Below are 15,737 nucleotides of genomic sequence, written 5' to 3'. Positions count from 1 at the left end.
ATACACACATATATATATGTATATGTATATATATTATAGGATCTTACACATTAAAATAATCATAACAGGAAATGGTATGTTCTCGAATAGCAGCTGCCAAAACACTCAAGTACAAAACCAGCAGCCAAGTCAGTGTTTCCCAAAACAGTTACGACAGAACTGCATATCACCACAGTTGGTGTTCGCGCTAACGCTGATGAGAACACTATTTATTGACTCCGGTGCTAAAAGTTATTCATAGATTTATATCAGCAATATAAAAATCTGATTTGAATTTGCTTCTTTCTTTTTGCCGTGGCCTGTTTGAGACTCAAGACTGTTGTTTAGTCTATAAAATGTTGTCAGATGGTGGATTTAAAAAATTCTCAGAGCCAACATTTTGACCAGAAACTGAAATCAAATATCAGAAAAAAAAAAAAACCAGAACACGAGAAATTCTGGCATTTTCACTCATCACAATCTCTACGCTGTTTACAAGTCCAGCTTACTTTCTGGGAAAGACTTCCTAGCCCATTAATGAGCTATTTCCTGCCATACAATCTGTTATATAATGATGCATGAATGTGCACCGATCAGCCATAACATTACGACCACCTTCCTAATATTGTGTAGGTCTCCCTTGTGCCTCCAAAACTGTTGTAATTCATCAGAGGATGGACATGGGCCTTCTGAGGGTGTCCTGAAGTCTCACAACATTGTTAGTGGGGGTCTATGAGGGGGGAGGCTCTCTGGATCATCCCACAGATACTTGATCAGTCTGGGATCTAGTGAATTTGGAGGCCAGGTCAACACCTTGTGCTGTTCTTCATGTTTTTTTTGTTTTTTGTTTCTAAAGCGTTTTAGTGTGTGCTTCCTGCTGGGGATGGCTGCTGCCATCAAGGAGTGTCATTGCTATGGGGTGGGGGTGCCTGGTCTGGTCTAGGTGGGTGCTACATGTCTAAGTAACATCCACACCAATGAATGCCAGGTCCAAAAGTTTCCCAGCAGAGCATTGAATTGTCACAAGATGGTCAATGTTATTTACTTCTACTGTCAGTGGTTTTAATGTTGTGGCTGATCGGTAAACCTCATTTTATTATGTTTGTTTGAAGAAATCACCTGAACCTTTTCCTTCTAAATTAATGCTGTAAAAAGGCAGTTTCAGTCTGGTCTCCATGAACCCAAAATTAACTGAATAAATTGAATAAAACGAGCCTTGTTAGGACTACATTAGCTCACAAAATACTCGTGTAAAGTACATATTTAATTGCTAAACCCTTGAGGGGCTAGTTCTGTTGCAACTTACATGCAGTATTTTTGTTACTACTGCAGTCGATTATAACATAGATGCAGTCAGAGCTTGTCACACCTCCCACATTCATTTGGCCAGAGTTGCTACTGTCAACAAGCTGCATGCGGAGTAGCCCTGTGTTTACACATATGGCACTGTTTCTTACTTTTCGTTGGGCTTTTCGCTAACTGGCACACGTACCGTACGTTTGTTTTTCAGAACCTCGCTGTGGAGTGGCCCTGGTGAGCGAGGGGCGGGCAGACCCTCCAGACCCGGAGAGAGGATCGCCGTCGTGCCCTCCCCCGACCAATGACAATCCTCCTGCAGACAGGGGCGGGGCGGACAGCGAGACGGAGAGCGACATAGATGACCCGTGAGTTTATTAGTTAGATTTTGAATTGGATGATTTCTCTTACATATTGGCTCAAGAAGCACACGGCTGATACATAAAGCCCCCGTCTACCTCGTTTGAAATCGTCTTCTTTGGTCTGGAGTCACTACGTTAGGAACTGATTCTTCTTCTATAAAGATCTGCCGGAAAACAACTAGATGATTTAATTGGGCCTTTTGTGGCGATGGACAGAAGCGACATTAGTTCTCTGAGTGGTTCAAGGACTATCCAGTTGCGTGCAGAGGCTGTTTTTTGTTCGCCTCCTCTGTATTGGTTGAAACTAACATAATGAAATCCAGATGTTTCCAGACTCTGGTAACACCAGGTTTCCTTTGAGGATTTTCTGGTGAATATATTTTCTGGTGACAGTATTTCTCATTTTATTGGATTGTTTGCTAAAAGCACGCATATTTGTGCCTCTGCCATAATCTCATATCCCATGATAAGAGCAAACTTGAGAAAATGTCTCTCCTGTGATTTAATTTCCTTATAATTGCTTTTAAATATATATTTAAGTAATCAATCGTCAGCCCTGTGTCAAGTTTAGAGTAGTACTGTGTTGTGTTAACCACACTGTGAAATGAGGCCAGCCCTCCAGGCAGACACAAGCAACAACCAAACAACTGTTGATCCAGTTCAGGTTGCTAACAATCAAGCTCAGTCATTTATATCTCTCTGCTATTCTCACCGACTGCTCGTGAGTTTTCCAGTACCTGAAAATGGAGAAATAACAGAAAAATACAGTCGTCGAGCACTGTGCGACCTTCTGTCCTCTAAAAAATGTCATGAAGTATTTGGTGCTGCGTTTAACCGGCGTCAACACATTTTGAAACAACACTTCATGCATTATGTTTGCTTCCTCTTTGCGACTCCGGCTCTGACTCATTAAGAAGCGGGTAGTTACTGTATATGATATTAGTTGCAGTTTGAGTCTGTGATTTTAAATCTCCCAAGGACGCTAAACTCGGTACAGGTGCACTGAAATCCACCTTTGACAGACGAATTCAAAAGAAACAAGTTTTCAATGGGCAGAGTCGGCGTGTGTCTGGAAGGAGTTGTATAGTCTGTGCTTGTTCATTCTTCTCGGTCTCCGGCTGCGTCTCTGCATCTGGCTGGGTTATTGCGCTTTCAGACTGACTCAGACAAGGCTGTGTTGCTGTCTGGCTGGTAGTGTGGTTATGAATGTTTCAGGGTCACTGGGCTCACCGAGGCCGCCGTCGCCCAAAGAATCGCATCAGCAGTATCTTTATTTTTACAGTGGTCACACCTGATATCTGCCTGCACCTCAACGGAGAGACTAATACACACAGAGAGTCTGAACATTTAACAAGGTTCAAGCTCCGTCCTCCTGCTTTTATTTTCTAAGTTATATCAGCTTCTTCTTATCTTGTTCTTTCACAGTCTGTCACCCGCCTTTTGCTTTCTTTTCTTTTCTTTTTTTTTTCTCGTATTCATTAACCGCCACATGCACTGAAACATCCCCCCCCTGCGTGAACACGTTCATACATATGCCAGGAAACGTGAACACAAATAGCACTTCTGACTTTAAACCTCAGCTAATCTGACAACTCATGAGTGCTGCGGTGCTTGTGACGTAGCATTTGGTTTTTATCTTACTTCCTAACAATGCGTTTGCTGTACTAAGCAAAAAATGTTTAGCAAGTGTAGAAAAGAAAGAAAAAAAAAATACCCCACAATTGCTCGTGTGTAGTTGCGTCAGTTCCCCTTTAAAAAAAAAAATGTTTTCAGAATTATTTTCTTTTCTTTGACAGCTGCTGTAGCAACTAGATTTCCCAAGCGGTGTCTGCTGGCCGGGAGTCAAACCACAGGAGTTAACGTGGGCACGTGGAATGCACCTTATCCATTAGGTTACATTAGTGGCCTTCAGAAACCCTGCGTAATGTTGGTAGCTGTAAGGTTCACAGTTTAAACAGTTTTATTGCTTGTTGTCCTGAGAAAACTTTTAACACAAGAGTTTTAACACAAGTCTCATTTATTGTCCTTTATTGAGCAATATGCACACAGGACTAGTCATACTTAGGGACTCCTCTAATTTGTAATAATAGCGGAAGTCGTCTGTAGTCTTAATCCCTTGCAAATCGCGAATGTCCCTAATATGTAAAGGAAAAATTACTAAAAAGTTGTGACTCATCAGAGAATGGACATGGGCCTTCTGAGGGTGTCCTGTGGTGTCTGGCAACATAATGTTGTTATTGGGGGCCTTTAAGGGGAGGGGATCATCCCACAGATACTTGATCAGTTTGGGATCTAGTGAATTTGGAGGCCAGGCCAACACCTTGTGCTGTTCTTCATGTTTTTGTTGAGTTGTTCCTGAAGCATTTTTGTGGCTGCATCCTGCTGGGGATGGCTGCTGCCATCAAGGAGTGTCATTGCTATGGGGTGGGGGTGCCTGGTCTGGTCTAGGTGGGTGCTACATGTCTAAGTAACATCCACACCAATGAATCTCAGGTCCAAAAGTTTCCAGAACATTGTATTATCACAAGATGGTTTTATGGATTTATTTCTCCTGTCAATGGTCATAATGTTGTGGCTGATCGGTGTACACTGCCAGGTTCATAAAGTAAGTTAGCTAATTTGCCCCCAGGATCAGTACTGTCTTAAAACATAATGTTTTATTTATTTATTTATTTTTTAAATAAAACTTGAAGAGTGTAAAGAGTGGTGTAAAGTACAGTATTGACCTCTGACACGTATTAGAAGCATTACATCCGGGACAGCGTCTTTAAATTGAAGTAATTTCAAAATCACATGACATCCCACATTTTTACTAATTCTGTGCGACAGCTTATATCCGTCATCCACAACTCTCGTTTTGTGTCAAGCGCCTGTTTTGATTTATGTATTACTGTAAATTGTGGTCTCCCTTTGTCATTCTGGAAGTGTCATTACCCGTATAAACCATTATTACAGATCTAATAATAAGAAGAATTTATCCACAAGTCTGTTTCACTACTTTCTTTGCTGTTGTAACGCAACATTAATCCAACTTAACCCCAGCTTGTCACAGCGTTTCTTTTGCTTTTTAAGCTCACTCTGACTGGTTACATTTTTTTCTTGGAAACTATTCGGTGACTCACAGGAAGAATGCAGTTTAGTCGTAGTAAAAACAAACGTTTCCGTGGAAATAACTGAGCACGCTCGGTGATAGCGAGATCGCCTGGCGAGATTAGGAAAACTGCATGGACTAAAAAGGAAGAAAGGGACACAAGGAGTTCTGGTTGATATATATACACTCTGAGCTGTGTGTTGTGATCATCGTGGAGCCTTTTAATCCGTCTTCAAACATAAAAACATGTAAAAAAAAAAAAACAGATCAAACCAAACTCTTGGGCGTAGCATCTCAATAACTGGGGAACAAAATCCTTCACAACCTGAAAGTGACTCAGTCTGAACGCTCGCTCTTTATTTCCTTTTCTCTGTTTGTTGATTAAGGTTTTCCCCGGGTGGGGCCAACGATCCAGCGCCTTCCACTGGACCCACCAAGAGACGCACACAGTCCCTCAGCGCCCTGCCCAAGGATGGAGACAGGAAGGTCAGTCCACAATGCCGACAGTGGAAAAAAACAACAGGGTTGAAGGTTTTTGCTTTAATCTCATTACTGCATTAATGTCTAAGCTTATTTTCTTAACTCCAACCAGAGGGAGAAGGACCACATCCGCCGTCCCATGAACGCATTCATGATCTTCAGTAAACGCCACCGGGCCCTGGTGCACCAGCGACATCCCAACCAGGACAACCGGACAGTCAGCAAGATCCTGGGGGAGTGGTGGTACGCTCTGGGTCCCAACGAGAAGCAGCAGTACCACGATCTGGCCTTTCAGGTAGACACGCTCTCTAAACTCTTCTTCTTGTTTGCTTCTAGCAGCTTGTTTGTTATTAGGTTGTTTACCGTGACCATCTAGAATGAAATCAGTATGATTCAGGAGAGGTCAGCTCTTCCTAGCCTCCTAGCTATACGAAGCTCTTCCTGTTTCCCCTTTTGAATGACATATACAGACTACTGCCCCCTACTGGTATAAAGAGTTATTTCCTTTCATTCGTTCTGTTAAAGTGCAAGTGCAACCGTTTGGTTTGTCCAGGCCTAAACAGAACCACGATCTTATTAAAGAGAGTCTCGTTCTCCTCTAGGTGAAAGAGGCCCACTTCAGAGCGCACCCCGACTGGAAGTGGTGCAACAAGGACCGCAGAAAGTCTCTGTCTGAAGGCCGTGGGACCCCGAAGGAGCCGCGAGAGAGGAGCATGTCTGAGAGCATAGGTGTGTCATGATTAAGACGACTTTTCTTTTTCGTTTACAAGCCAGTGTGAAAAGTAAGTTTTGGGAGGAAAGCCACATCAGTCATGTCTCAGTCCCACATTGCCGAGCTGTTTCAGGTTCTGCAATGACTTGAACCACTTTCAGTAGTGATATGACTTTATCTAACAAAGTAATTAGGACGTTTTCATGTTGAATACTACAAAGAGTTTTACGTTTTATTGATCTGCTCCACGTTCATACTCGTGTTATTTCATCGTTGCTCAGAGCCTTTCTTCTTTTGCTCTCCAGATGCCCATACGGAGTCCCAGGTGCTGGAAGGAAAGGGAGGAGTCTCGGGCTGGCCGGGGGCCTCGGAGCGTCGAGGAGGGCTTTTTGTGGGGCAGCACCCCCGTCCCCGGGCCTTTTCTCAGAGCGCCGTGCACACCCTGGAGCAGAGGGAGAGGGAGCGAGACCTGGAGAAGGTACGAGGTTGTTAATCTGTAGCTCCGAGGCTGCGAACAGACTCTGGAGATTTAAGAAAACTGTTACAGATCAAAAGCTCCCACCAACCGGTTACTTACTTAACAGTGTAGTCTATAATAAAAGCACACATATGAGTTTATTTAATTTGTACATGTGTTTAGAGCACCAGCCGTCCTCCAAGAGCAGAAAAACGACAAAACGAAATAAAAAAAATAAAACATAAAAGCAACAGACTTAAAAAAAACACAACCCACCGCTGCTTTCAGTACTTGTGTGTGTGTGTATTGTGTGACTGCATTAGCATGTGTTCAGACACCAGACGTGCGTCCTTCAGACCGCAGAGCATTCGGGTTGAACTCAACTGAAAGCGCGCTCTACAAAAAGAAAAAAAAAAAAAATAACAGTTCAAATGGACTCGCTTAGTTCTTTGTGTGAGGGCTGGAGTTGTTGCTGCTGAAAGCTCTGGGGGGAGCGCAGCCTCCAACTTCAAAGGTTTCACTCTCTACTTTTTTAGCGCCTTTGAAGGTATGAGACTGTGGTGTTTGCTGCTTCGCTCCTAATCACAGAGGAGTCGGCCCGCATGTGAGCTCTTGTGTTTGAAGGCGCTCGATGCTGGTGGCTGTGTATGCATGCATGCTTTAATAATAGCCGCATTACTTCTTGTCTGAACTGTTGCACTTTGAAAAGAAATATGTAAAACAACAAACTCGTCTTCGTCTCTCTTTATCAGGAGGAGGGAGGCGGCTTGTTTCGCGGCCGCCCGCCTCATCAGTCTCTGTATCAGGGCGGCGCCAGCGAGGACGCGACCAGCGATGAAGAGCGCATGGTCATCTGCGAGGAAGAGGGCGACGATGATGTCATGGGTGAGCTGGATGAGTGAGGCGCAGTGGTTTAGACCGAGTCTGTTTCACAACCAGCCACAGAGTGATACTTTCAGTTCCCAGTATACGGTCAGTGTGTCAGAATGACTGTGTCAGCAAAAAACGCTTGCATGCTAAAAAAAAAAAAGAGGAGCTGTGTCATCTCGTTAGCTTGTTAATTGCTAGTGTTAAAATATAGCAGCAGCAGCAAACTGATGGTTTGAAGGCAGCATTTTCCAACGTGTGCTCTGCTCTGAAAACGGCCCCGTTCGAGACCTTCCATTAACATCCGTCTCTGCATGCGTCCTCAGCCGGCTCTTCACTTCCAATTTCATGCACCGTATGCAAATAAACAGCGACTGCCTCTAATGGATCCCGACCACCGTTTCATGTGTGTGCATCATGACTTCACACGTTCAGTTCTCCGCCCTCACGTCGGTTAGACCTGCAGAAAATGTACTGATGATTGAGGAAGTAGTAACTTAACCACACGCTGCTCCTAATTCATCAGCAAGATAGCATCAGTGCTTTACCCACATGCTAACACGTTATTTGATGGCAGTTATTACTCCTTAAAAACTTTCATTAGTCAGTTCTTGTTTAGATTTATTTATTATTTAGTTAGTTAACAGCTACAAGGAGAGAATATTTTAAAAGCTTTTTCCTTTTGCAGCTTTGCATTTATAAAAGCGGCCATTTGTTTTTGTATTTTTTTAATGAACAAGGCATATTTGACGCAAGAGCAGCCCTGCTGAGTATAGAAGGTCTTTAATATGACCCAGGACGGATTGTGTGCTCACACTACCACAGGAATATAGTCAAATATGGCCCAAACGTTCACACCTGTACTTTTACGCTTGCGACTTGTGATTGGGTTCCCCCGGGACGGATGTTAAATACACGGTCTGAACGGGGCCTGCGTTGTGTGTTTAGTCCCCTTCGACTTTCTAAACTCTGATGTCCCACCCTCAGAGGATTCGTGTCCCGAAGGCTCCATCGACCTCAAATGTAAAGAGAGAGTGACGGACAGCGACGAGGACGAATCAGACGGACAGGTGGGTGCTCTCGTCTTCAGATAACTTCGATGGGTGATTTTCGCATGGAGCCACATTTCGCTAGCACTACATTTCATAGTGAAACATTCTCTACGCTACATCTATATCATCTGTAAAAGTGGAGGAGCTGCATTTTTAAAGCGTATCTGTAATTTTTCATGTGAGGCATCATGTTGTTGAATTTGAATGTCTTTATTCCCATCAGCATTAAAAAGCCCACAGGTTTTCAAAAGTTACTGTGAGTTGAGAAGCTCGTGTGTTCATGAAGAAGAAGAACTTCAAATCATAACTTTCCCGCTTTGATCTCTGTGCCTCTCTGTTCCCTCCAGCATGGCTTCCAGCCAGCGGCTCGCTCTTCTCTCCCCTCCTCCTCCTCTCCCCCCATCCCTCACTCCGACTCCACCTCATCTAAAGGGAATGGAGGAGGAGGAGGAGGAGGAGGTGGTGCTGAAGATGGGTCTGAGAAGAAGAGAAACAGAGGCATGAATGGAGGAGAGGAAGGGAGCGAGGGAGGGCCTAAGAGAGAGGAAATATCAACAAGTGAAGGAGAAGGAGGAGGAGGAGGAGGAGGGCAGGGTGTCTCCTCTTTCTCCGTCACAGGCTCAACATCCCAGGTTCCCCTAACTTTGGCTCAGCATGGTTTGCCCCAGGTGCTCGGAGGCGTCCGCATGGCTCCCACCATGGTGACCAACGTGGTACGCCCCATCGCCAGCACACCCATCCCCATCGCCAGCAAGCCCGTAGAAGGAGCCGCCACCCTCAGCTCCCTCCCGCAGGACAAGAAAGCCACTCTCCTGATTGGAGGAGGAGGAGGACCTCAGCAGCTGCCGTTTGCCGCAGGGGGTGGGTACCTGTCATCCTCCTCCCCCCCTGGTCCTGTCAGTGTTACCCCGGTGGGAGGCAGCAGCGTGGTCACTAGCCTAGTTCTGGGTGGGTCCTTCCCCGCTGCCCAACCAGTGCAGCTCCTCACCCCGCAACCCCTGCAGCCACACAACCAGACCCCCCTACCCGTCCTCCAGCCCCAGCTCCACTCCACTGCAGCCACCTCCTCTCTCACACCTCCCACCTGCCCCAAGCCGCTAGCGCAGGTCCAGTACGTCCTGCCGGCCGAGAGCCCCTCGTCCCCTCAACTCACTCACCAGCAGGTCCTCTCCCTGCCCACCAGTGCCACCCTGGCCAATGGTGTGCACTCAGGGGCGGGAATCAGAGTCAGCCCCGGGACTAGAGGTGAGACAGAAACGATTGGCTGACAAGAAAAAAGTAAATCACAGTTTTCTTCTTAGTCTTTTCGTTGCTCTGCACTGAAATCATTTTTTTTTTCTCTTGGCTGTCGTTCCCTTCACTGATGATTTAATTGGCTTACATATACTGGAGATGAATGATTGACATGAGTTATGACTGCTCACCGCCCACCCAGTCCTTAAATACTCCCCGTTCATAGAAGCAACAGGACGTTATTCTTATATCAGTAGCAGAAGTGTTCTCTCTCTCTCTGTCTCAGTGAGTCTCCACCCACCGTCGCTCCTGTGCTGTCCTCACCTCCCCTCGTTTCACTCGATTCATCTGCTCTTCTCGCTGACTGATTTAATTCCCCCTCTCTCTCTCTCTTTCTCTCTCTCTCTCACACTCGTTAGTCCAAACCCAGTCGCCAGTCGTGCAGGGCAATGTGTTGGTTCCCATGGCAACAGTGAGAACCGGGTCTACTCCTCCTCATCCTTCCATCTCCCTGGTGGCTCCGCCTCTTCCTGTGCAGAACGGCCCCGCGACAGGAAACAAGGTGAGCGAGCGTCGGCCGTGTCGGCGCGGTAACGAGGATAAACAAGACGCCGGCCTGATTCCCGACGGGTTGTTAAATCCACAGCAGCGCCAGCAGCAGCAGCGTTTAAACCGGAACGACACGTGTTCTTGTCTGAGGGCGAAGTCGTTAATAGGATAACAGGTTTAAAGGGTGTTCAGGTTTAACTACTTTGAGCTGCAGCCTCTGAGTAGGAAGAGTACCTGCACATAAAACACACACGTCTTCTAGCCAGTGGACAAAAGTAAAATACACACTTTAAGTTCTTTATCATGAAAAAATGTAAAAAAAAAATGTTGGTTCCTTATTAATATTGAATTACATACACTCCCTGGAACAAATAACCTACTGCGTACGCTTACAAAAAGATATTAGGGTTAGGGGAGAAAGGGGAGAAATTTGTGTTTATTTATCCAACAAGACATATCTTTGTTTTTCTTTGAAAGTTCTGTTTCGTTTAGTTTTTTAGGTTTTTTTGTTTTGCACCGTGCTCATTTGCACATTTGTTCTCTTTCATGCAAAATAAAAAAATGTCTGTACATAAAAAATACATGAAAAAATGTCCAAAGCTGACTAAAAGCTGCTGTACAAACACAGCGATAACAAAGTAAAATGAAACGCAGAACAAAGACAAGAGAACAGAGGGAAGTTAAAAAACACAGAATTAAAACAAACAGCTCTCAAAGTGAATTAGACATCAAAGAATAAAACAAGAGTTTTAAGTCGGGGTTCAAAAACTGACTGAGGAGTCGAGGGGCAACTAGAAGCTTTAGGTTGTAGAAGATCAGAGAGATATGTGTGATTTGAAGGCAAACTTTAAATCGGTCTGAGGAGCCGGTGAAGAGTGGCCGGTACGGGGGAAATTTGGCTAATACCGGGCAGTACAGTACCACACGAGATTAAAACTTGTATGAATCTTTCAAAAAAAACTGTAGAGCCTCAACTGGAAGAAACTGTATTTCTTGAATTTTAGAGTCACAGTGTGGTGATTTGAATAAAGGGTTTACAGAAGATGTAATGTTCAACTGATATACTGACAGACTAATTAATCAAACTAGTGAGAAAAACTAAAAAACCAAATGGCTTGCCTGGTGTAGCAGGCGCCCCATAAACTGAGGCTATGCTCCCCACTGCAGGTGCACAGGTTGGACCGTATCTCACCTCATTACTTCCTGGCTCTCTCCACTGGCAACCATCAAATCATAAAAGACCAAAAAAAAATAACATGAATAATCTAAAGTTGCGGCTCTACTGCTGTCCTGGGACCAGTTGCTTCATCAAAGTGTCTAGGATGTGTGTTATTTGTTATATTTAATTCAGTCTCACTGGATACATATGAAATGAAACCGAGAAAACATCAAAAGAGGAGTTTTTCGGTTTACTGAGAAGTTCGTTGTTGATGTTGTTGATGTTGTCCTCCCAGATCATCCAGATTGCTCCCATGCCTGTGGTGCAGACCGGCGTTCACCCCGGCGGCGCGGCAACAGTGCACCCCGGGAGCCCCTTTCCCGTTTCCGTGGCAACCGTGATGGGTCCTGGTGCTGCGCCGCCACAGACCGTTCTTCTGACCTCCCCGCCCACCAGGTGGGTCACTAACGCACGAGCTCAACAACTGAGAGACGCCAACGTAGAGCCAGTTGGTCGAGAGGGCAACATTTGAAGATTTAGATTTTCCTCAACTTCAGGAAATGTAGATTTTCTTAGTTTAGATAGAGGTACAAGAGAAAACAGAAAACTAACTAACTTCCCTTTCTATGTGTAAGCAAACATTCCCAGACTTACTAGTTCCTATCTGTGAATATATGTCATTATTATTTTTGCATTGTGTCCGTGTTGTCACTCATGTTTATTTCTACTATCAACACCATTTTGTCTCGTTTAGAATCACCTATGTCCAGTCTAGCCAGGGAGTCACCACGGCAACGGCCCAACCGGGTCCCCAGCCTCCGGGCCCGGCGTACCTCCCGTCACCTCTGGCCACTCTGGGCTTCACCGCCATCACCCCAGCTGGTCAAACCCTGGTTCAGCCCATCGTTGGCCAGCCGCCCCTGCTGGCCCCAGCTCCGCCCCTCAGCTGTCAATCACAGACTCCTCCGGGACAGGCGGCGGTTGCCTCCGGTCGTCAGGTAAAGAGGAACAGATGAATCTATTCTACATTTTAGCCCCATTTCTTTTCAAACAAAGACAACATGCACTGTCTTCGCCTCTTATCCTTATTTTTCTTGCTGTTCTAAACAAATGCAGACCAGAAAAGCCTGAATTAGGATTAACAAATCATAAAACTTCTAAACAACCTTGAGTCTCTTTGCTGATATGTTTAAGGGACGACAACATACCATGGACTTAAATTCAGTAAGTCGTAGCGTAGGTAGTGATCCCTACTTTATACCTTAGCTCTGTAATCACCTAAAACATCTTCATCTGCTGGAACTATTGAAAACAGACATTTTATCGCCTATTTTTGTGAAAGTAGGTGGAGTTTAAACCCTGACGAGGGACTTTTTTTTAACTTTGCTGCTTTATCTTCTCCTTCAGGTACTAACTGCCATCTACCCCGCACCAGCCGTTCCGCTGGCCACCGGTGTGGTCTCCATGACAGCTATGCCGTCCTCGGCGGCAGCCCCAGCCCAGGACGCGACGAACCCACCCTCTCCGCTGGCGACAGGAGCGCAGGGCTCGTCGGTGGCGACCCCTCAGCCCAGCATGGGACTGGAGGTGAAGGTGAAGAGTGAGAGAGACCTGGATTCTCAGGCTGACGATGGAGGTCAAGGGCTGTCGAGCTGTGCCATCAGCTCCTTGTTTGCCACCTGTACGAGCGGCGGTATCATAACAGGTACAGCTTCAGCTGGTGTGGTCTCAGATTTCAGGATTTATCTTAACCAGTAATTTAATTTTATCCCTCCTTATCACATAAAAAACGTCAGTTCATATTCTTACACGTAAAAAGCCGCCATATTGTTTCTGAATCTCTGTTTTCCAAATCTTGTAGCAAAGCTGAGGTTGCAGGTTTGAGGCTGACGCTGCAAGGCTAACAGAAAATTTTCAGTGCTCAGCTTTTTAGAGTGAGATAAATAAAGTTTGTAAGACGTTGTATGAAAATCTGATGTGATACCTTCTCTGTTCCAGTGAAAAAAGAGGAGGACATCAAAGAGGAAAACGTGAGTCGGGACGGACACGGCAGAGAGAAACAGAGTGAGACGGACGAAGAGCGAGAGAGAGGGATGAGGGAGAGCAGTGAAAAGAAGAAAGGCAGAGAGATGGAGAAAGAGGACCAGAGCAGCAAAGAGGTAAGAGGAGGAATTTGTTTTAGTCCTCTAACGAACCATTAATAGCAGCTGACTTTGGTTTTAGCTTTGGTTTTTGGAAATGCCACAACCTGGACCACTGACAACCTCCACAGACATTTATTCAGTAGTTTCTCTCATCAAACCACACATTTCTTGTAGCTTTGGTTCTGTAGAAGACAGATTTAACAGATAGTTTTTCTCTAAGACATGGAATCTAATTACTAGTTTACATTCAGACTCTTAATATCACACACATAAAGAAAAACGAATCTGCGAAATTTCACAACTTCTCAGAGTAACTCATGGAATATCTGTGAACTTCACAACTTCTTATTTGCGTCAAGTGTTTTTCAGCAGCAAAAAAAAAAAAAACTGCACAGAGAACAATATTAACACATTATAAGACAATCAGAATACATTAAGGAGTCGGTGTCATCACAGCTCCTCATAAACGTTAGACGTTTTAACACATTAAAGCTTCTCTTTCCAGACTGGACCTCGTACCCCGCCTCCACCATCCTCAGGTCTGGACCCTCCTCCTCCGCCTCCCTCTGCAGAAAGAGACCCCCCCTCTTCCTCCAAGAAGACCAAGTTTCGACCCCCGCCGCTCAAAAAGACACCTGACACTCTTGAAAAGTAAGCGGATCAGTAACATTGACATTTCCACGCGTGTCTGTGCAGAGTCGTAGCATTTACGCGTTTGTTGTGTTGAGTTTCTCTGTGTAATCTCAAACAGAGCGACTCGTGTTGGGAGCTGGCGCTGATAAATGTTGAACAGCAGTTGCTTTTTGCTGAATTTACCGCAACACATTAAAGAGAGAAGACGTCTGAGTAGATGTTGTGTAGGAGGCAGAAGGAGGGAGAGATCTCTGTACCGGTTCCGGTCAGTCACAAAGCTTTTCGTCTTCTGCGTCACCAGGATGTGTAGTTACATTTCTGGGGAGGCGTACGTCAGATTACGCCGTAGAAACATACACTGATCAGGCATAACATTATGACCACCTTCCTAATACTGTGTAGGTCTCCCTTGTGCCTCCAAAACAGTTGTAGCTCATCAGAGAATGGACATGGGCCTTCTGAGGGTGTCCTGTAGTGTCTAGTAACTCACTGTTGTTGTGGGGAGGGGCCTCTGTGGATCATCCCACAGATACTTGTTTGGGATCTAGTAAATTTGGAGGCCAGGTCAACACCTTGTGCTGTTCTTCACACACATTGGTGACGTCTGGACACAGAAATCTGATCCGACCACCTGCAGGTAGCACTGTGGACCGTCTGAACTAAAGTCGTTCCTGTACGAAGCCTTAAAACAAGTTTCAGAATTTATTTACAAACTGACACGAAATAAGCAATGAAACAAGTTTTGTCACCAACCACCTCATCTTTGACTTCAATAAAAGCTTTCTTTAGACTCCAGAGATGCTCCGCGTATCAAACTTCATAGAGTCGGTGCCAAATCAGAGTGAAATAAACCAAGTCTGCCAGGTCCTTCTGGCTTTCTGGTCGCCGTGAAACAATGTTCTCTTCATTTTTAACAGTTTACATATTCTCAAGCTGAGGGAGCTCATGCAACAGTAGCCAGTTTTGTGTGATTTTTGGCTTGAGGACGAGGAGCAGCTCCCTGGACAGGACACCATTTGTTGACTTCAATATCGAAAGCACTCAAGCGTAGTGGCATTTAGTTCCATTTTTAGTGTCCAACTTTATAAAATGATGGCGGAAACTCTGTTTACTGAATGTGAGTGGGCAGAGTGCCTCCATGTTCTTTATTTAGACAGCAGGAAAGTGGAAGGGAAGCCACAGAGAGAAGAGAGGCCTGGCAGAACTCAGCCTTAAGGAATGAGAGACGTGAAAACATTCAGAGGCCGCCCCTCTGATATTTGAACCACCGCACCGCTAGCCTGCGGACTAATGTGGCCGCTGTGCGTTTGTGTGCAGGGTATTATCGGAGACGTACTTCGAGGAGCGTTTTGCTGAGCTTCCAGAGTTTAACCCAGAGGAGGTCCTTCCCTCGCCCACTCTGCAGAGTCTGGCCACTTCACCAAGAGCCATCCTGGGAAGCTACCGGAAGAAGAGACGCAACTCCACGGGTGAGACACTCAACCTTCTATCAAACTTAGATCTGAAGTGATATCTGATGCAATAAAATCTTACTCCTTATTCCCTTTCGTCATCCGTCTCCTTCCAGAGCTCGAGCCGACGGCAGAAGAACCCAGCTCCCCGAGGAGAAAGACTCGCCGCCTGTCCAGCTGCAGCTCAGAGCCCAACACCCCCAAGAGCGCCGCCAAGTGCGAGGGAGACATCTTTACCTTCGACAGAGCGGGTATGAGAGCAACAGCTACAG

At 45.5% G+C, this 15,737-nt stretch overlaps 1 protein-coding gene across 2 annotated transcripts in view; it reads left to right on the top strand.

Annotated features, from left to right (window-relative positions):
* Positions 1–15,737, top strand: part of cica (capicua transcriptional repressor a) — a 36,553-nt gene that overhangs the window by 16,238 nt on the left and 4,578 nt on the right. The window contains exons 5-20 of one of the 2 annotated variants that reach the window (XM_084563601.1): positions 1,490–1,643; positions 5,115–5,214; positions 5,321–5,503; positions 5,811–5,937; positions 6,226–6,398; positions 7,130–7,262; positions 8,232–8,314; positions 8,644–9,157; positions 9,949–10,091; positions 11,533–11,693; positions 11,992–12,235; positions 12,645–12,942; positions 13,236–13,396; positions 13,887–14,032; positions 15,332–15,483; positions 15,582–15,716. In XM_084563601.1, the coding sequence (XP_084419727.1) occupies positions 1,490–1,643; positions 5,115–5,214; positions 5,321–5,503; positions 5,811–5,937; positions 6,226–6,398; positions 7,130–7,262; positions 8,232–8,314; positions 8,644–9,157; positions 9,949–10,091; positions 11,533–11,693; positions 11,992–12,235; positions 12,645–12,942; positions 13,236–13,396; positions 13,887–14,032; positions 15,332–15,483; positions 15,582–15,716 (2,907 nt within the window). Of the gene's footprint in view, positions 1–1,489; positions 1,644–5,114; positions 5,215–5,320; positions 5,504–5,810; positions 5,938–6,225; positions 6,399–7,129; positions 7,263–8,231; positions 8,315–8,643; positions 9,542–9,948; positions 10,092–11,532; positions 11,694–11,991; positions 12,236–12,644; positions 12,943–13,235; positions 13,397–13,886; positions 14,033–15,331; positions 15,484–15,581; positions 15,717–15,737 lie in introns of both variants that reach the window. The other variant, XM_084563600.1, reaches the window with a different exon arrangement.

Source organism: Chelon labrosus, assembly GCF_963514085.1.
Source record: "Chelon labrosus genome assembly, chromosome: 16".
Classification (NCBI taxonomy): domain Eukaryota; kingdom Metazoa; phylum Chordata; class Actinopteri; order Mugiliformes; family Mugilidae; genus Chelon; species Chelon labrosus.
Note: the sequence above shows the minus strand (reverse complement) of the source record. Positions and strands in the feature narration are given on the sequence as shown.